The sequence below is a fragment of the Cnephaeus nilssonii genome (assembly GCF_951640355.1).
Source record: "Cnephaeus nilssonii genome assembly, chromosome: 4".
NCBI lineage: Eukaryota > Metazoa > Chordata > Mammalia > Chiroptera > Vespertilionidae > Cnephaeus > Cnephaeus nilssonii.
The window spans coordinates 67,764,691-67,786,808 of record NC_137075.1 but is presented as its reverse complement, the minus strand read 5'-3'; the positions used below and the strand labels follow the sequence as shown (position 1 = coordinate 67,786,808).

The window sequence follows — 22,118 nt, the reverse complement described above, 5'->3', positions numbered from 1 at the left end:
GTAGATTTCAACTACCCAGATGCAAATAAGCCCTGGTTCCAATGTGAAAAAGGTGTCCTGCTTCTCAAGGTCAAGTCCTACCTCAGGCTTCCTAAGGAATGTATTATTATGTGTATTTCTTTGCTTTGCTTAAGTTTGAAATCCTCCAATGGCTTCCCACTTCACCCAGGTGAAAATCCAAACTTCTTAGTGTGATCTCCAGGATTCTGGGTAATCTAGTTCCTTCCTAACGCTCCAACCGCATCTCCCACCGCTCTCCTGCTCATTCACGATGCTCCCCCTACATTGATCTTTTTTTGTTTTTTTTTGTTTTTCCCTGGGTCCTTAGCTTATGCTATTCTCTCTTGCTAAGACACTTCCCTGTGGTCTGCACATGACTGTCTCCTTCCCATCCAAGTTTTCAGAGAGGTCTTTCTTGACCATCTTATTTAGAATCTTAATGACTGGTTTGTTTCCCTGTGTATTGTTTGTCTCCTTGCCTGGCCCACACAGCTCCTGAGAACAGGAACCTTGCCTGTACATCTTGTTTGTATTGTTTGCATGATCCAGAAGGTTCTCCGATCTTCTGTAGCTCTCCTTGGTGCTGTTCCTCCTCCACACCTCCCCCCAAGCTGTGCCTGCAAATTGCTAAGTCTGTGTACTCAAGGCGCAAATGACCCAGGCCATCCTGTAGGCTGAGGCTTGCTGTGGTCAGGTCATGCTAACCTCTGGGCCAGCATCGTCCTGTTTTCTTTTGGTTCTATCACTTTCAAGCTGCGTGACTTTGGGTACATTGCCTAACTTTCCTGTGCCTCAGTTTCCTCATTTGTAAGATGAGGCAACCCCTGTTTCGTAGGCTTGCTGTGTGCTCTCAGTAAGACAGGGAACAAAGAGGTGTGAGTGATTGTTCTCATAACAACACTGCCAGGCGGATTTATTTCCTCCTGTTTATAAATAAGAAAGCCAAGGACTTAGGGTCTAACAGCTCAGCGAGGAAGTAGCTGAGTCAGGATTCTGAGACCCGAGGCCATGACTTTGTCCGGCCACATATTCAATTCTCTTTTACAGACAAACAAACTGGTGTGGAAACTCTCCCCTTCACAGCGACTCCCTCCCCACACATACAGAACCAGCTCTCCCTGCATTCCTGCATTCCCCCCATCTTCAGTGCACTCACAGATGGGCAGACTGAGACTGAGAAGGGGCATGTGGGTGAGCAGAGAAGTCCAATGTAAACCTGGCTCACTGGACATCTTCCAGACACCAAGCAGGCAGCCTCTCCACGTGGGGAAAGGGCTGCAGGCTTCTGGGCTGGATCTGCCAGAAGCCTCTGTCCTGTCCATAGGGCCTCACCCATCAGACCCCTCATCCAGGGTCCCAGTTCTGCAGTCTGGAAGACTGGGGTTTTGGCCAAGACTCGTCACCACTCTAAACCTCAAAAGGTTATCCCATCCGGAAAGATCCTGGCCTAGCATCCTGGCAGAACCCTGGGTGTTGGGAATAGGATGAGCGGGATTGTTCCCAGTTTTCAGAAGCCCAGTGGGTAGTAGCAGGAGCAGGTATGAAAACAGACTGAGCCCCGTCCCCCGTCATTGCCCCCCAGACTAGAGGAAGAAGCATGATGGCTTCCCGGAGGTGGTGGCCTGGAGCTCTGCAGGAAGGATAGGCAGGAATTGTCCGTGTGCTCAATGAAGGAGAAAGGCATGGAGGTGGGAAGGACCAGGACAGGCTCAGGGTTAGGGTGGAGGGCAGTGTGAGTCCCAAAGGAGGGATGGGAGATTCATCGGAGCCAGGGCAGCGATGGACTTGATCCAGAAAGGGAGGAGAGGCCCTGGGGCTTTGAGAGTAGGGGAGGGCCCCATGACAGAGAGGGGAGATTTGGGAGAGGAGAGGCTGGGAGAGGAAACTCAATGCCCGTTTGCCACGGGCCTTCCTTCTACAGGTGCAGACTGGCACTCCCATTGCGACTGTGGATCCTCTCACCACCCACAGGAGGAGCTGAGAGCCGTAACTCACCCAAGGTCATGCAGCTGGTTTCCGGCAGTGCCGAGATTTGAACCCAAATCTACCTGATTATGAAACTGTGTACTATCTTTATTATCTGTTGTTTTTTTAACTGAAGGTGGTGACTGCAATAGTATAAATAAACAATGACAACGCGGAGACCCCCTTCTGCCACAGGGTGGAGAGAGACACAAAGCTGCTTGGCCCCTTCCTTACTCACCCCCCAGCCCCCAACCCCCAGCCCCCAGCCCCCACACCCCCGCCGTGCTGGCCACTCCAGCTGTCCGGGGGAGGAGGGAGCACCTTCTCAGGCCACTTCCTTTTCTTTGTCTGGGGCTGTGCCAGGAGGGGTCAGCTGTCCAGGAGCAGGCGATGGAGAAAGAAAGAAAGAAAGGAAATTCCCACCAGCTGCCAGGAAAGACTGTCTCCTGGAAATGCTATGCCCCCTCCTTGGGTCCTGGAGAAGTTTGGAACAGTAGGGGTGGGAGAGGCTGTTACCCTTCGCCTCCTTTTGAAGTATGGTAGCAATCATCTCAGGTAGAAACTGCAGTTTTAACTTTAACTTTAACCCTGCTGTTTTGGGTTCTGTACTTATTTGCTTGCTAAAACAATAGAAAAGTTATTTTGATTTTCTGAACTTATGTATGCTATCCCAATCGATTGAATACTCCATGGATGGTGGTTTGAATATCGCATTGATTGTGATCTTACTGGTTATCGAAGCACATTCTTCTGTACCTGGGAACCAGGACAGCACAATTACCCTAAATTGTCTCAGTAGCTACAGATAATGCGTTTTGGTTGACTCAGTGGTCCCAAGACCAGGACAGCACAATTATTCTAAATTGCCTCAGTGGCTCCAGATAATGTGTTTCTGTTGATTCAGTGATCCGTAGACCCAAAACTATACTTAGTCTTTATAGATAACTAACTTGCTCAAATTCACTTCTGTAACTGCTTTGCACAAACCAGGTTCCTCATTCCAAACCCAAAGATGGAATCGATACCTTTGTGATATTCTGCCTATATAAACCAGGTGTGACGAGCATTTCGGGGCTGCGAGATTTGGAGCGTTGTGGCCCCTCATAGCCGCCGGCCTTTGAATAAGAGACTCCATAATTTGACTTTTTGAGGCGTCCTTTGTGAGATTCGGGTACACTACAACACTTTCACCTGAGCACCACCCCCACCTCTGTCCTAAAATCTCAGCGCCCCTCTACTTCTGGCCTCCATGTGACACGGTGTGTAGGACACTCAGGTGCCTGGGGCCTCACTTTCAGTATCTGTACATCTGAGCACCACCTGGCCACAAGGCATGTTGTTGTCCGGTCCTGTGCCAGCTACACAGACTGTCCCCAAGGAATTCTGTGTCTGAAGCCACCCCATCTCAGACAAACGGGCCACCCAGCAGTGGTAAGTATAGACAGCTGTTACGGTAGAATTGAGATGGTGTTCACTGCAAAGCTATTTAATCGTTGAGGAATGTTTGAAACATTTTATAATAAAGTGTTGGGGGGAAAGCTATCTTTCTCAACCCAAAGTATTTTTAATGGAAAAACATTTCATTATTGGCATTAAAGTTAGGAATTAGACACCACTATTATTTAACACTTTCCTGGAGGAATTATCCCATGCAATCAGAAAAGAAAAGGATACTAAAGCTATAAACATTATAAAGAGGTAACATTATCACTACGTGCAAATGATAAGAGAGTATCCTTAGAAATCCTGAGAGAAAACACTGAAAATGTTGTGAATTTAGTAACACAGCAGGCTAAAATATTAACATACAGAAACCAATGGCTTTCAAATATACAATTACCAAACAGAAGATATAATGGAAAATGGGCCCTACTGTATAAATAATACCAACAAAAAATGGTATAAGCTCTATATGAAGAAAATTTTAGCACACTACAATGGGTACAAAAGACTAGGACAAGTTACCAATGTTCATAGATAGTTTGCTTCAACATCATAAGATTGTCTACTCTTTTAATTTAGTCTATGAATTTTACATAATCCCAATAAAAATAAGATTTTTTTTTGTATTCCCATAAGCAGATTCTAAATTTAAATACTAAAATAAACAAGCAGGAAGAGGCAGTTCACCTTTGAGAAAAGATAATGATGAGTAATGAGTAGTTTATTGATATTTTTGTTCGTTTTTCTTTCTTTTTTAGTTTTTTAGCATTATTGATATTAAAACATAATACAAAGCCTCAATAACACAGCACTGTGGTACTGATACATTAATAGAGATCAGCAGAAAAGAATGAACAGCCCCAAAATAAACCCAAACACATACAGGAATGTAGAATGTGGCCAAGACTGGAAAAAATTAAGTTGAATCTATACCTCATACTTTACTTCAAGATAAATTTCAAAAGGTATCAAAGATTTAAATTTAAAAACAAAATTATAAAAGTACTGGAAGGCTTGTCAGAAAACTACTTGATAACCATGGAGAAGGCTTTTCTAACCATGGCCCAGATCCAGCAGCCATGAAAGGGAAGACTGGCAAATTGGAATTATTGACATTTAAAAGGAGAAAACTGCATTGAAAAAACAATCCTTTGAAAGGTGTATTTGCAAGTCATATCCCAAACAAACGGCTAACTTCCCTAATATACAAAGAACTTATTAAACCAGTAAGAAAAGAACCAATGATAAGAACCAAAATGGGTAAGGGATATGAACAGACAAGTCACACAAAAAGGAAATGAAAATACATTTTAAACATATAAAGATATTTCAACCTCATTTTTTTTTTTCTACAGAGAGGAAGAGAGAGGGATAGAGAGTTAGAAACATCGATGAGAGAGAAACATCGATCAGCTGCCTCTTGCACACCCCCTACTGGGGATATGCCAGAAACCAAGGTACATGCCCTTGACCGGAATCGAACCTGTGACCCTTGAGTCCGCAGGCCGACGCTCTATCCACTGAGCCAAACCGGTTTCGGCTCAACCTCATTTTTAACAAAAAAAGCTACTTGAATCTACTCTGAGAAAGTTTCCCACACATCATTTCAGCAAAAATATAAAAAGTATGGTAACACCACATTTTTCAAGTGGGTAAGGAAGTAGGCACATTTATAGTTTGCTGGTGAGAATGTAAATTGTTACAACCTCAATGGAAGACAATTTTGTCAATATCTATCAACATTTCAAAAGCACATATTATTCCCTCCTTGTTTGAAATTAACAAGGTATATTTATCTCCTACAAAAGAGAGAGATCTTAGCTGTACAGCTCATCACGTTTTTACACATGTATACATGCATGTAACTATCACCACAATCAAGATTCAGGACATTTCCATCACTCTAAAAGTGTCCCCACAACACAAAATGCAACCATTACTCTGACTTCCATCACCACAGGTCAATTTTGCCTGTTCTCGTACTTTGAATAAGTGTAATCACACGGTAGGAACTATTTTGTGTTTGGCTTCTATTCAACATGTTTTAAAGACTCATCATGCTGCTTGGGTAGCTATAGTTATTCTTTTTTAAAAAAACCTTGAGGACATTTTTTCATGGATATTTAGAGAGAATGAAATAGAGGGAGGAAGGGGTGGGAGGAGGGGGGAGAGGGAGAGAGAGAGAGAGAGAGAGAGAGAGAGAGAGAGAGAGAGAGAGCGAGCGCACTATATCTACTGGTTGCCTCCCGCACATGCCCCAACTGGGGCCTGGGATCAAACCTGCAATGGAGATACATGCCTTTGACCAGGAATCAAACCCTTCGGTCCATAGGCCGATACACTAACCACTGAGCAAACTGGCCAAGGCTCTACAGTTACTTTTTTACTGCTGTGTACTCTTCCATTTTATGAATCTACCACAATCTGTTTATCCTGCTGAGGGATATTTAGATTGTTTCTAGTTAGTGGCTTGTGCATAAGCTGCTATGAACATTCTTACACAAGTCTTTTTTGTGGATACATGTACCCGTTTTTCTTTTTTATAAACTTATTTGTAGAATTGCTTGGTCCTAATGTAGACATCTGTTTAACTTTATTACACATCTCAGAACAGTTTTTCAAAGTGGCTGTAACATTTTACACCCCACCAACGAAGTATGAGAGTTCCAGTTGCTCCTCATCCTTATCAACACTTGATATTGTTGGTCTTTCCAGTTGGGCCATTCTGGTGGGTGTATAGAATAACTCATGCTATTAACTTGCATTTTCCTAGTGAGTAATGATGGGCACAGCATGTAAATAAACAAGTCCACAAAAAGGAAGTGCAAATGAGCCTTAAACATATAAAGCGGTTTTCAGCCTCAGTCTTAATAAAAATGCTAACTGGGACTACTTTGATGAAGTGGCCCCTCTTCATAGGCTTCTTGGCCATTTGGACATCCACTTTTATGCAATGTCCATCTAAGGTTTGCCCTAATTTTTTTTCTTATTTTAAAACACAGTCATATGTTACGGATACCAGTCCGTTTTCAGCTATATGCATTGCAAATATTGCTCCCATATCTATGGTTTGCCTTTTCTCTTCCTTAATGGTATATTTTGATGAGCAAAAGGTTTTATTTTGATGAAGTCCAATTATCAGTTGTTTTTATAATTATTGCTTTCTGCGTCCTATTAAACAATCTTTGCCTATTACAATGTCAGGAAGAAATTCTCGTGTGTGTGTGTGTGTGTGTGTGTGTGTGTGTGTGTGTGTGTTGCTTCCTGAGAGGAAACACATACCTTTTGAACCATCAATGCAACATTTAGGAATTTATCCTACAGATCTGTGCCACAAGGCATGTCCTTAACTATTCTGTGTGGCACCGTTTTTGACAGTGGAAGCATGGAAATCATCCAGATGCCCATCAGCAGGCTCTATCTATGGCTCAACAAAAGATGGTGCATCCAAGCAGTGGAATACTGTGTCATGTAAGAACGGATGAGGAAACTTTCTGTATTTAATGTGGAAACATCTCTAAGATATATAATTGCATGGAAAAAGGCAAGACACAGAGAGAACAATGGGCACAGTGTGCTGTCTTTGTGTATAAAGGAATATATATATATATATATATATATATATATATATATATATATATAATTTCAGGAAAGACACTTGAGAAGCTGTTAACACTGGCTGCCTCCTGGTAGTAACTGGAAGCTATGTGAAAGGCAGACTTTTAACTGTGTGTTCTTTGATTGCCTTGGAAGTTGAAGCCATCTGAAGGTTTTACTATCTGGAAATAAATCCTTATTTATAAATAGATGTTATTCTAAATGGGTCAGATTTTCCATATGTGGGCATTGGGGAGATAGGGCAGTCCACAAGGGGGAAGAGCTGGAGCAAAAGTGTGGACAAGGGAAAGGGGACTGCAAAGCCGGTGTGTCTGGGGGCTCAAGAGCCCTTCACAGACCTTTGCCCAGGGTCTCCTCATGGCCTCAATGTCAATTCCAGGGGCTTTTGTTGTCCTGGGGGTAAGCCCTCTTGAATGTCCTGTAGCACTGAGCCCGCAGCGAAGTGCCCACCATTGTGTTGGGGAGACTTCATCTACCATGTGTCATTTAAACCTCATTCTGATCCCAAGGGGCAGTCTTAGGATTGATGTCTATTGGACAGAAGAGGAAAGTGGAGCTCAGAGAGGTTAAGTAACATGCCCAAAGTCACAGCAGCCTAACTGGTCCCAGGGCTGGTATCCTCCCCTCTCCAGAACACAATTAAGACCAGGGTGGGAAAAGGGAGGATGGAAAGAGTTAAGCACCCAAGAGTAAGCAACCAGGCACTTCCATGGCTTTTTCTGGGGCAGCCCCAGGTTGCTGTCTGGCCTTGGGCCCCATCAGCACCCCCCTATCCGCCCCCTCCCACCGGCCGACGGCAGGAAGGAGGCACAGATGGCAGGCGAGGATGAGGCCCCCAGCCAGGCTCACCCAGCTGTCACGTTGGAGAGCACCGTGCATCTCCTCCTCCTCCTGCCTTGAACAATTGGGAGCCAGCCAGCCTGGCCCCAGCTGTTCCCTCTCCCTGGTCCAGGGCTCCTGCCAACCCACGCTTCTGAGGCCTTTGTCTCTGGTGGAGGAGAAACACAGACTCCCTGCACATCAGAGCTGGACAAGACCACAGAGGACACCGGGTCCCACACCACCTCTTCCAGATGGGGAAACTGGGCCCAGAAAAGCCAAGGGACCTGCCCCAGGTCACAAAGAACCAAGCAGAGAAGTGGGGCTTCCTCACTCCCAGTAAAGCTTGGGATTTGGGGGCACCCCACAGGGTGAGGGGTGCTCAGGCAGGTTGCATTACCCCCTTCCAACTGAGCTTCAGCCAGGGCAGTTCTGTTTGTCCTGATTTTATACCAAGACGTTCCTTCTGCGAAGTCACAGTAGCCTAACTGGTTATGTTTCAGGGGTCTGTCTTTAACCTGGGCCTACAGACCCTTTAGCAGGTCTGTGAGCTGAGATAACAGAAAAACTGCATTTAAATTTTTCCTAGTCTCTAACTAAAATTTAATATTAAGATTAGCTGAACCTACAACTTTTCCATCAATAGACAAGATAGATATTTTCTGACCACGTTACCCTGTTACCATGATCTCAAAAATTGTTTACACTCCTCATCGCTTTGAAAGTACAGGACTGATCAGGTCCTCCACTTGATCATGCTATTTAATCCTATCTAATAAGGAGGGGATATGCTAATTGACTGCCCCACCCTCAAAGATGGTGGCGCCCACAGCCAATAAGGAGGGAATATGCTAATTGACTGCCACTCCCTCAAAGATGGCGGCACCCACAGTCACAAAATGGCGGCGCCCAGCCCCCTCAGCCCCGCTCAGGTGGCAGGCACGCAGCAAGGCTGGGCCCACCCCCAGGTGGGCCCGGCTGCTCTGCACGCCTGCCTCCAGAGTCCCCCAGTCCCCTCAGCCCCCCAGCCACCCAGGGGTGGCCCGAGGCACAGGCAAGCCTTGGATGGCAGGGCCGCCCGAGGCTCAGGTAACCAGGGTCGGCTGAGGCTTGTGCTGCCGACAGTGGCAGCAGCAGAGGTGTGATGGAGCATCGCCTTCTCCAGATTGCCTCCCTGAGGGCTTCCGGACTGTGAGAGGGGGCAGGCCGGGCTGAGGGACCCCCGACTCCAGCGCATGAGTTTTCATGCTCTGGGACTCTAGTATATTAATATAAAGGCACACATACTACTATATTATAATTCTGGTATGCATTTTGATAACTCTATTTCAATATAATTGGTTCCTTTGTTATCTTATTTATTCTATTTTATGGACTTAAAAACTTTACTCTGGGAAGAAGTCCGTGGGCTTTTCCAGACAGCCCAAGTGGCCTATGCACCCCTCCAAAGTGAAGGACCTGTCTCATTTAGCGTTAAACACTAAAGCTTGAACACTTTTACACTGTATCTGTAACCTCATAAGACTAAGACTGAGGCTGAACTCCCTCCACATAAAGAAGTAATGGGGGTTGGGTGGAGGGGAGAGAGAGGGGGAGGAGGCACTGGTGCCCTAGGTGAGGAGCCCGTGTGCATGCTCTGTGCCGGGCACCCTCCCATGCTCTAACATTTCACTGAATCCTCAGAACAGTCTTGGGGTTGGGACTAGCATTTCTCCCATCTTGCAGGTGAGGAAACTGAGGCACACAACAATTAGGTAACTTGACCAAAGCACATGGCCAGCAAATGCTGGGGCTGGGATTCGAATCCAAACTGACCAACCCAGACCCTTTGTGCCCCATCACTGGGCAGCCTGCCTCCCTGTCTAGGAAGATGGAAGTCTCTTATGGAACGTCCCTAAGGTGTTGCTGCGGCTTGGGTGGGAGGGGGGATAGCTTCTCTTCCGGAGGGTGGAGGGGGGGGGGGGGGGGATAGGATTCTGAAGGGTTTGTTGCCCCAGCTGATTGTCTGACACATGGGGCACGAACTAGCTGTGCAGCCTTGACTAAGTCTCTTGCCCTCTCTGGGCTTCAGTGTCTCCATCTCTAAAAGGCAGCATTCTAAGCACTGCCATCCCTGCCTTCCCCCTCCGGTGTTTACCTGAGGGACAACCCACTTAAAGACTTAGGTTGCTTAGCAACTGAAATCAAGGTCTTGGCTGAGTGGAATGCAAAGCGGGGAGGACAGGCTAGCACCAAGCCTTGCTGATGCCACAAAGCCCTCTCTTGTTTTGAGAGGCTGTGAGTGCTGTGACCTCCCCACCCCCACCTCCATCAAGGTGACCTGGCCCTTTAAGAGCCTTGGGATGGGGTTGAGGTCAGGGACATGCGGAAGGGCATCCTGAAAAGGCAAGTGCCCTTAGGACTAAGTCAGGCCTGGAGTTTCTCAGGCAAGGCAAACACAAACTCACTGTTCTAGAAGCTGCCATGGGACAGGTCAATTGTAGAGGTCTTGGCCAAGGCCTCAGGGCACCCTAACCTCCCCCCTCCCCGCCCCCCCAGCCCAGATGCTATTTCAAGCCAGTCACCTTAATTCCAACTCGACACACCCCCCTGTACCCTATATTGTTTTTGCTGCTGTTGGGAGTCCAGGGACACAGGAGGAAGGAGCTTCTGAAGCTGCGGCCTCAGGGGACAGGTGAGTCCCTGGAGGGTGTGAGGCTGGCTGCCCTGTGGGAACAGCTCTCCCTGCAGTCTGGAATTCCACTCTTAGCAACACATTCCTGTGGATCGCAAGAGTTTGGTTTCCTCAAATCTCACCTTAACCTTAACTGAATGCAAATTCCTTGTAAAGGAAAGCCACCATGATTACCAACACCTTAGTACCGTGGTCGGCAAACTGCGGCTCGCGAGCCACATGCTCTTCCACAAAATACCACGGCCTGGGAGAGTCTATTTTGAAGAAGTGGCGTTAGAAGAAGTTTAAGTTTAAAAATTTGGCTCTCAAAAGAAATGTCAATCGTTGTACTGTTGATATTTGGCTCTGTTGACTAATGAGTTAGCCGACCACTGCCTTAGTAGGTCTGATTTTTGGACTCTGAGACGTGCCAGCTGAGTGCAAGGCCTCCTGGGAAGGGCACGAGGGTGCAACCTTGAATACACACGTCTTTTGGGGCCAGGATTTCTCATGGGCACCACATGGGAATATGTGATTGCTGGAGCCTCCGGATCTGGCAGTTGTGTCCGTGTAGACTGGAACTGGGGCCCTGGGGAGGTGGGCATGAACTGTGGGGATTGTGTAGTTTCAGGCCAGCTCAGCACAGAATCTCAAACTCATGCTCCCACAACGGGCCTGTGCTTCAGCTCTGAGCCACGTAGATTCCAGAAAGCTCCTGCCCCTAACTTCCAGCACCTCCTTCCCTCCAGTAACTGGGAGCTTGTTCTAGTAGCTATAATAATAGAAATAAAAGCATTATAGCTTTTATTGAGCACTTGCTGTATACCAAACACTCGGGTAAAACTTTCCATGCTTTATCTCATTTAACCCTGGCTGACAGGCCAGATAAGCAAGCAGGCTACCTCGGCGGTGCAGGATCCAGCAGCAAAGCGGGTCCAGCCCTCCCCCTCCAAATTCTCTTTCCTCCAGGACTCAGCCTGGTTCCCATCAGTCATGCTCCTGGGGATGCACTGACCACCATCCCCACTTGCTTTTCAGCACAAATGACTTGGCTGTGGGTGCCTTCCCCTGCGGGCAGGGTGGGCTCACTGCTGGGAAGCTCATGGGCGGCACCGGGCAATGGAGACGGTAGTAAGAAGGCCAAAAAGAAGCCTCCCTTGCTGGCTGCAGGCTGGGAAGCCCTCAGGCTATTTCTGGGCCTTCGTGGACAAGAAAGGGGGGATGGGGAAAGCTGTTGGCATCACGTAGCTTCTACTGACAGAGCACGCACCGTATTTAATCATCTCGGCCCCCTAAGAAACAGGTACCACTGTTACTTTAGAAACAGAGAGAGTGAGGCACAGAGAGGTTCCATGCCCAGGGGTTCACAGCTAAAGTGTGGGAGGCTCCAGGCCTCAGAAGAAAATGGAGAGCAGACCAAGCTAACTGCCAAACTGGTTTGGGTCCAGGATGGTGCCCATGGGTGGAGTCAGGGCCCACAGCCCGAGTTCACAGAGTCCTAGTGACCCAGCCCTAGTGTTCCGGCCTCCCTGGCTCTGCAGGGAATCAGAGGAGTGACGCTAAGGAGCAGCGAGTGGAGGCCCTGGCCCGAGGCAGAGGGGCGGATTCCTTGACCTCCCAGCACACCCACCAGCCGGGCTGCAGCCCTGGTCCCTCCATGGACCTCAAATCCAGATAACACCCCACCCCATAACCTTGAAATAAAGTAAGGAAGCCACATTTTCCCTGCTGCTGAAGGCCTTGCCTTCACTTTTCTCAAAAGCAAGCAGTCATTCTTCCAAAAAAGGGAAAGCACAAAGCAAGGCTGTCAATCTGGGGCCTCAGACAAATGGCATAAAGTTGCGACTTCTCTCTCTCCCCCTTTCCCAAAGTCACTTACTGTACATTTGGGCTGTCACAGCCTTTGAGATGCAAATCACAGCAAGCAGAAGGCAGCTTGAAGAACAAAGAACCATTGAGGAAAGATCAGAAAAATGAATTTGGAAAAGGCTTCCTGAATTCCCCCAGGAGAGGGGGAGACGTATCCGTAGAGGGGAGCAGTGGTGAAGATTTGGGGCTATTTTTATGGGGCAGAGAAGGACTGAGGAGCTCCAAGCTGACTGTGGGGAGTGATGGGGAGGGAGAGAAATCTGTAATGGAAGCAAAGGCTTTGGATGAGCAAAAAAAGTCTGATTTTATTACAGTTTTCAGCACTGAGCTGGGCACTTTCCCTCCACCCCCTTTTTAATATTAGGCCTCAAACTGTGAGTCATAGAGCTTGCTGGTTTGTCAACTACTGGGGTCCATTGGAGAGAGAGAGCAGCTGGGTGGGGAAGTACTGTTCTGAGGACGTGAAGGGGAGCATGCAGCCCTTCCCTCCCCCCCCCCCCCCCCCCGCCCCCTGCAGTCTGGGAAGCCCCTGCAGGGTACCACATTGTCCTTGGGGCCTGGTGGGGAGGGGATCCCTGGACCGGCAAAGGGAAAACCCCAGGTGGGAAGATGGGGCACAGTGCCTCTGGGACCTGGCCTCACGCCAGCACAAGGCCTCCTAGCTGAGCACCTACTGTATGCCCTGTACAAATCCCACATGTTCCCCACTCTCTGGGGCTCTCAGTCCAATCAAGGTGGCCAAAGGGACCATGAACTGCATGCCCACAGGGACTTGGTCTCGTTTACTGCTGCATCTCGGGCCCCTGGAGCTGTGACTAGAACATAGTAGGTGCTCAATATACATTTGTTGGGTGGATGACTGGGTGGGTGAATAAATTGAATGGAGGAATAGATGGGAGGGTGGGTGGGTGGGTGGGTGGATGGATGGATGGGAGAGGTGGGTGGATGGGTGGGTGGATAGACAGGTGGGTAGATGAGTGGGTGGATGGGTGGGTAGATGGATGGACTAACACCTAAGAACATAAGGATATAAAAAGTACTCTAACAACAATGGATCAAAATGCCTCCGGACAGGTGCTGGGATGGGGAAAGTGACGTGGAGCTCACCCCATCTGAGTTGGGCCTTGAGGGATGAGAAGCAGCCAGTCTTGTATTTTGCACAGTACCTCCCAGCACACTGGTGAGGACATATGTGACTAAAAGGGAACAGGATGTGAGCACTAAATTGAACTCTAGAGATCATGTGGTCCAACCCCATCATTTTGCAAAAGAAAAAAGTAGGGCATAGGAAGGTTTAGTGACTCACCTGAGGTCACACAGCAACTACACGGCAAGGCAGAGATTCAAGCAAGGTCTCTCTGCTTCTAGAGCCTGACCTCCTCACTACTTTCCTGCTCCAGGGCTCTGATCTCCCCCCGGAGATGCTAGTGGATTTTTGATACCATTCCTGCCCCAGCCCAGCTCCACCACCCACCCCTGCAGCGCCATGGAGACCGGGAGCAACTGCCCAGCCCTGGGTAGGCCTCTCACCTGTGGACACCAGGCACAGGAGATTAAGCAAGAGGAGGTCATACCAATTGGGTTGGGGGAAGAGGTTGCAGCACCTCAGCCCCAAGACTGAGGAGGAAATGTTCTGCCACCAGGTAGAGACTGAGCAGGCATGGGGTGGGCAGAGGCCACAGGGCTTACACAAGGGGGTAGGAGTGACCCCCACCTGGAGACCAAGCCCAGCACCCAATCCCAGGATTGGGTTATTTTCATTTTATGCAGCTAAATCTGAGCATAAGTTCACCAGGGACTCCAGTTTCTGAAGAAGGTATTAATGCCCCACCCTTTAAGCTGCTGGCAGGAGCAGTTAAGATGGACACGTTCAATAGCTCCCTCTACACACCATGGAGTTACTGACCGTGGGACAGGACCTTCTCAGGGAATTCCCACCTGCCTGGCCTGCCTGCCAGTGGGATACGCCTGGGCCTCTAAGACCAGGCCTGATGTTGCTTGGGTCCTCAGTGCCTGGCATGTGCCAAGTGCCCAGTCCAAGTCCCAGGACTAAAGGAATGACGCTCTCTTGTCTGGTCCCCTACTCCAGGACACCTGTCTCCACCTCTCCTTGACAACCGAAATTGCTGGGTCAGTCCTTCAGAGAGGAAGCATCCCCTAGCGCCTAGGAAATGCCTGCTCTCCTGGCTTCCAGCAGAGAGGGACACATGTGGCGTCGGCACATCAGAGGGGCTCATTGGTGGGATTAACGTCCAAGGAAATCCTTGGAGACATGCAAATGATCGTAAGAGTAACACAAGGCACATCTGTAGACATGCCTCTCCCTCCCTCTGTAAGGCGGCAGGCGGGTGGCTGGGAGAGCCCTGGGTTGAAATTCTGCCATCAGTGTGCCATGGAGATGTGACTTCTCCAACTCTCTGTTTCTTCATCTGTAAAATGGGGAGAGTAACTGTACTTTCATCATGGGACTTGAGGTGAGATTTGAAGACAGCAGATGTGTTGGGCCCTCAACAGCTCCCTAGGTGATTCTACAGCCACGGCTGAGGACCGCTGGGAGAAGCCAGACTCCTGAGGTGCAAGCCAGGCTTCTTTCTCTCCGAGCAGGTGCCAGGTAGGGGACCAGGGAGCTGACTTCAGCAGTCCTCTTGGGTGGTGGAGCTTGGGCATGCAAGGCTGTGCTTCCAGCTCTGGGCTTCTTGGGCCTGGACCGGGCAGCCCTGGTGGAGTGTGGCAGAAAGGGGCGGTGCACGTGGGGAGGCCCGAGTGGCTAATCAGGCCTGGGCACAGTGCCTGGTCTCTGGAATATTCATAAGGCCCCTCCAGCTGTGCCAGGCAGTCAGGGTGCTGATTGCTCCCCCATCTGCAGCTTAACATTCCACTCCAGAGAGGAGAGAGCTGGCGGCTGAATGCTAACGAGGGAAAACCAGGCTCTGGCCCTCACAACAGCAGCCCGAACAAGAGCCCGGGAGGACAAACCCACTGCTCCAAGCTCTGCCAGCCAGAACTTCTTCACCAGCGACATGGGCCGTGGAAAGAGTCGTGGGTTCCGAAACAAGAGAGCTTTGATTTCAGGGCCAGCTCCTGCACTGACCAACTGCATGTCCATCTCTGTAGCCTCAGTCTCCCCACCTGTAAAATGGGGATGGTTCTACCTACCACTTGGGAGGATTGATGAAGTCAGAGTTTGTTGGACCTGAGTGCTGTACAAAGGCAAGGCATCCTCATTGTCTGGGGTTGCTGTGGCCAGAGCTTCCTACCCTGGAGAACAGCTTTTAGTCACAAATATTGAACTCTCAGGCCAGCTGGCTCCGAGGGACATGGAACAAAGGGAGAAAGGCTTCCTGGAGGAGTGGGAGCCTCTCTCCGAAGGCTCAGGAATTTGGGGGTCCCCGGCTCATACTGGTCTCATCTGGCCCAAACCTCTAGAGAAGCAAGGAAGGAATGAGAAGGACACTGACAGTAGAAGGAAAAGGATTCGGAAAAGATTGACAGCAACAGACAATGTTCTGTGGCCTTTTGGTTGCTCAGGACAACAGTCTGTAGCCATTACAGGGACAATGCGGGGAGGGACAGTGTGCCACATGAGTTCACAACTCCTCCTTAACGCTGCAAGCAATGATTAGGGTTCATCAAGAAACGGCCCACACCTCTTCTGTGTTTGTATTGAATAGCACAGGAAACTGGTTTTTTAGAGGGATTTCTATCAAACTGAGGGGGAAAACCTGGAGCTAACATAATATAACCTTCTTCCCAGAAAATCGACCAGCGTGAAACAGCTCATCTCTGCTGAGATAATGAGATGTTTCTGAATTCAGCATTATTGCTGTTGTTGTTTATTAGCCCTGCCTCCCCACGCCCAGCAGCCAGGCCCTTGCCTACAGGCCCAGCTCCCACCACAGGGGGCAGGAGACTGACGGCCTTGGTCCAGGCAGCAGGGGAAGGGGGAGTTGGCACTGATTCCGAAGCAGCCCCTCGTTGGGGGGTGGGACCCTGCTCCACAGAAGCTGGGGTCCTGGCTCAAACGAAATGAACCACTCAGATCTAGAAGCTGCCTCATCCTCCCAGCCATCCATCACCCCACCCCCACCCCATGCCCTCACTATGGATTAAGTTTGCATTTTCTCCAGCAAATGTTACTCTGGGAGAAAACATTCGCAACATACATAACGGAATGCTGAACAGGAGCCAGCTTTGGGCTGTGTGGCCCCTGAAACCTCAGGGGCTCCCTGTTCCCATCAGCAAATTGCTTTTATTAGATTCCGCCACCCCCCCACCCCCCCTCTGCCCAAAAGTACAAAACATTAAGTGTTCATCTAAGAAAAATTTAGAAAATATTGTTACGGAAAACAAAGACAATAAAAGAGCACTCATGCTCCCAATACGCAAAGATAGCTACTTTCAATATTGGGTGTATATTCTCCCAGTCTTTTTCAGACCGGTAGATGGATACATAGATATTTTTAAATGGGATATTTTAAGCATTTCACTATGTTTTGTTTTGTTTTCACTTAAAACAAGTTTTCTCTCATTAAATATCCTCCTGCACCAGTGGTTCTCAAAGTCTGGTCTGGGGCCTCAGGGATCGCCAGGACTTTTCAGGGCGTCTGCTGGGTTAAAACTACTTGCAGGACATGAGCTGCCTTTCACTCTGCTCTCAGGAGTGCACAGTGGGGTCTTCCAGAGGCTGCGTGATGTGTGATGTCACAGCAGGCGAATGCAGAAGTGCATACGCAAGTCCCGCTCGTCTCTTAGACTAATTAAGAGATTTGCAAACGTGTAAAACAATGCCATTCTTCTCATTAATTTTGTTTGTTTTGGAAAATATATTTTCCTCATGAAGATATGTGTGTGTTTTTTGAGAGCATGAAATGGTTTTATTGTTGTTATGTTAAGTAAATTAATATACATATTTTTGAAGTTCCTTTGTTTTTATTTTAAACTAGAGGCCCAGTGCATGAATTTGTGCACGGGTGAGGTCTGGCCAGCCCAGCCACAATTGGGGCGGATCAGGGCTGGGCCTGTCGGGAGGAGGAGATGACAGGAGGTTGGCCGGCTGGCCTGCCCTGATTGGGGCCCGATCAGAGCCAGGTCAGCTGGGGAAGGGACAGGCTGGGGGAAGGGGAGATTGGATGGTGGACCTCGCCCCTGATTGGGGTTGGAGGGCCAACTGGGGGTGGGGATAGCCATGGGGAGGGGCTGTGGGAGGTGGGCTGGCCGGCCCCACCCCTGAATGGAGTGGGGGGTGCTGATAAGGGGCCAGCAGCCTGGGGGAGGGGCCATGGGTGGTTGGCTAGTTGGCAGTGCCCCTGATGGGGGTTGGGGGGCTGATCTGGGGTGGGGCTGGGCAGGGGGAGGGGCTGCAGGAGGTTGGCTGGCCAGTCCCACCCCCTATTGGGGTTGGGGGTGCGATCAGGGGTGGCCAGGGGCAGGGGCTTCAGGCCTATCCTGGTGGGGCTGGCTGATGGGGGTGGGGCTGGCAGGGATGCGGGGGGTAAAGGAGGGGATGTTTGCCAGTTCTTGATTGGGGTAGAAGAGTTCAATCAGGGGCAGGTCGGCAGTGGGGAGGGGCTGCGATGTTGGCCGGCCGGCCCCACCCCCTGATTGGGCCAGTTTGCTGGCCACAGTGGGCGTCATAGCCACTGGTTGTTACGGCCGTTACAGTCGCTGGCTTTTTATATATATAGATATGCTAAATATTGATAGACATAGGGCCCCTATAAGCAGAAGCAATAATTTTTTAGAGAGTTGGGTGATTCCGAGGCTGAACCCTTGAGAAGGGCTGCCCTACAGCCTCAGTTTCGATGACTGCATGGTGTCCTTCTGTGTGGCCCCTGATCTGTTCACTCATTTCCTTATGGACGGACCTGCAGGCTGTCGCCGTTTGTCACTATTATAAAAGTGCTGCACAGATCATGGAGTACTTACCTAAGGTGAAAAGTTCATGAAAGGAGAGAAAACAACAGACCCCAACTGGCAGTGTGAGCCAGCACTCTCAGCCCACTATTAATCAAATTACACAAAAGGTATCAGAGAATGTGAACAAATAAAGTTGAAAGCTATGTGTGAACTGACCAAATAAATATGTACGTGTACCGATACCTTGTATATTTCTATAGAGAAAGAAATACTCTGTAAAGAGTACTTTCTTTTCCGCTGTTCATGGAGAGTTTACAAAATCTGATCATATGCTAGGCCAGTGCTATGGTGCTATTACCAGAAATGTTGCGGAAGGATTTAGAAACTTGTATGCAATTTGAGAGAGGAATTTTATTTTTGTTGGAAATAATAAAAAGTTAGTGCTTTTTTTTTTTTTTTTTTTTTTTTAAAAGTCAAGTACTAAAAAATGCTACAAACATTACCGGGGAATATTTCTGAGGGATGGATTCCTAGAAGTGGAATTGCTGGACCAGTGACATACGCCTTTAAATGTTAATTTGTGTTGCCAAGTTGTTTCCCTTTACCTCTTACCATGTCATACACTAAGAGTGCACTTGAGTGCCTGCTCTCTCACAACGCTGGCAATACCAAAGACTACTGCTCTTTCAAAGACTTTCCTATTTAGTAGGTTAAAAGGTATATTTTTGTCTTCTGAGAATTGCTTACTCATATCCTCCAGCCATTTTCTATTAGGCTCTTTTTCTTACTGATTTCTCTGGAACCCTTACATATTCTGGACACGAATCTTTTGTCTGTTACATATTTTAACTATTGTACTCAATTGTGTGGTTTGTCCCTAATTCTGCTTGCATGAATCATTGTAGTACAGAAACCATACCTTTTTTAAAAAATTATTCTACTATATTCATCATTTCCTTTATGGCCTGGGGATTCTTGTCTTGCCTTAGAGAGTCTTTCCTCATTGTATGATATTTAAAATGCTCTCCATTTTCCTCCAACATACTTGCAGCTTTTCCTTTTCTTTAAATGTTCAATCCACCTGGAAATAACGTTTTGTTATAACGTGAGGCACTGACTGTTGACCTTTGCAAGCCATCAAGTGGAGTATGGCCGGGGGCCGGCAATGCGCTGGAGCCCCATAAACGTTGCTGGGGACCTGCAGACGGGGGCTGAGCTAGTCCCTGAGGGAGACAGATATCTGAGCCCATCTGGTTTGGGAGGGGAGGCAAGCTACATTTCAGAGCCCTTTAGAATGTGTTAGAGCCACTGAGGACATCTGCAAAGTTGAGGAACAGAGCTGATGATTCTCCCAAGAGAGCAGCAAAACATCTCAAACGTGTCGTGTGGTTCACAAGTTTTCCTGTCCAGTATCCCACTCCACGCCAACATCTCGGGTGTAGGTGGAGGAGAATTTAGGATCCCCCTTGTACCATTACAGAAAAATAAAGTGCAGAGAGGTTAAGTGACACCCGAGGTCAGTCATACGGCCAGCAAGTGGCAGAGCCCAACTAGAACCCAGACCAAGTCCACTGCCCCTCGGACCCGTCCGTGCCTGGGGCTCTGTCCTCAGTCACTGCAGCTGCCCCCTTTGGGGGAAGGGAGGATCTGGCCCGTCTCTCCCAGATCCGTGCTCCCCCACCGTGGGTAGGAGAGGCTGCAAAGAGCCGGCCTCCCCCAGCAGCTGACGTGGATTGCAAGAACCAAGGTTCCTCAGGGCCCTCCTCCCCTGAGCAGTTTGGCGAGGGTGGGAGTGGAGATGAGTCAGGCCGGGAAGGGAGCGCTCAGCCAGAAACAAGCAGGACTGACAGCGAGCACTTTTCCTGAGGCATGTGACCTCCCCCGGGGCCTCTGGGGACCCTGCCTGGATGCCAGAGCTTCAAAATGTAGGCTTTGCCGGTGAATTAGCTATATTCGCGAAGGCAGCCACAGAGCGGGGGAAACCTGTAGCTGGAAGGTGGGGGGTGAGGGAGAAGGGAAATGACAGCGTCTCTCAGTGGAGAGCTCACAATGGTTTTGTTTGTTTTCTAAGTTTGCCGTTTTTTGTAGATGCCCAATGTGCCCACGGCTGAGTCTTCCTCCCAGCTCCAAATCCAGGACACAGAATGGTAGAGCTGGACCTGCTCTTGGAGATCAGATGGTCCAATCCCTCAGTTTAATGAGAACCCCAAGCACCCCAAGGAAAGCGACTTGTCCACGTGCACACCTTTGGAGAAGTTCTGGGAACAGACCTCAGGTCTCCGAGATTCGGTGAATCTCAGAAAAACTGGGAAGGCACAGACCCTGGGCACGTGATGAGGAAGTAAAAGGTGGTTGTGGGGGGAGGGGAGGGGAGGGGTGCAGAGACAAATAGGGGCAGCCGCCCAACAGTGACCAGAAGGGCTTCCCTCTGCCCCGGGCTGCAGCCGGGCACCTACCTGCTCCAGGGGGATGACGAGGAAGGACCCTCCTCCCGCGCTCTCGGTGACGATGGCCAGGAAGCGGGCGTTGACGGCACAAAAGTGGTTATCGTGCACATTCTTGGTGATGGGGATCCCATCGAAGCAGTGCTCCCGGTTGGCCACCTTCCCATACACGTTCCGGAACTTGGAGCTTCGGTATTGCGGACGCCAGGACATCTGTGAGGGGCCAGGAGAGACAAGGGTCAGGCTGGTCACTGCTTCCCGAAGGCCCTTGGCCGGACGCTGGGGGAGAGAAGCGGCTTCCCAGGGAGGCAGGGGGCGGCCCAGCCCTGGTGCTGCCCTCAGGACACGGGGAGGGGAAGGAACCTCCCAGGACTGTGCGCCGGACCCTGCGCTAGAGGACTCACTTTTTAAATAAAGGACTACAGGAGCGAAGACCGGGTGAGGGTATTCACACGTTTCCTGCTTTCAGCACACACACCCATCCCACCTGCCAGAAAGGATGGAGCGTCCTTTCTCCTCCGAGGGACGTGCCATGTGATGGAGCAGACCGTCCACCCAACCACCGGTACGCGCTGCCTCTGTGTGCCAGAAACTGCTCAACTCAGCACAGGAGGTGCAGGCTGGGGAGGCTGGGCGCTCACGGAGAGAATGCTGCTGATGGCAAGGGGCCCCTCTATCTGAACAGAGGCAAACAGCCACCCATTATCATCTCCGCCTCTGATTCTCTCAGGCTCCTAACCCACAGTGCACCCTCAGAAATAGTTCAGTCCCATATGTCATCATCGCTGTCACCGCCAGGCACTGACAGGTGAAGCGGCCTGTCCAAGGTTACCCAGCTAAGGAGTCGGACCATGAACACAGCTCTCCTGGCTGGAAACGCAGACTTCCTGCTATGGCAGATTGCTATGCATGATTTTGCTGTCTCAAAATCATCCGGTGTGGGGGAGGTTGCTGAGCCTCCCTCCCATGTTATTTGTTAGAAACGCGGATTCCTGGGTCCCAGTCCAGACCTACTGAATTCAATATTTGGAGGATGGAGTCCAGAAATGACCATGTTCACCAGCTCCCCACCCTGCAGTGAGATGGAAGTTTAGGAGGCCCTGTTCTAGAGAGGGGAGTGGTGCTCCTCACACCTCTCCACCCACCGTCCATGACACAGGCTCCAACCAACCGACAACGCCAACCAACCAGCTGGTTCCCACTGCACGCCTGTCCCGTGCTGTGCGCGCGTGGTTGGGTGAGGACCGCATGGGCTGCCCGCAATGGAGTCCAGCCTCCCTGTAGGATGGCTCCCCCTATAGGGGACCTTACAAATGGAGGCTGTCACAGGTGAACCCCTGGCAGGTACACATCCAAGCAGGATGAGCCACAAGTGAGCACCCAGCCCGGGGCCTGACGGGCAGCGGGAGCTCAGTAAACGCTCTGTAAGAGGAACACGCTTCTGGCCTGGC

General features: G+C 49.6%; 1 protein-coding gene across 1 annotated transcript in view; it reads right to left on the bottom strand.

Moving 5' to 3' along the window:
* Positions 1 to 22,118, bottom strand: part of CORO2B (coronin 2B) — a 129,500-nt gene that overhangs the window by 42,674 nt on the left and 64,708 nt on the right. Inside the window, exon 2 of the mRNA XM_079769659.1 lies at positions 20,680 to 20,880. Within this exon, the coding sequence (XP_079625785.1) occupies positions 20,680 to 20,880 (201 nt within the window). The remainder of the gene's footprint in view (positions 1 to 20,679; positions 20,881 to 22,118) is intronic.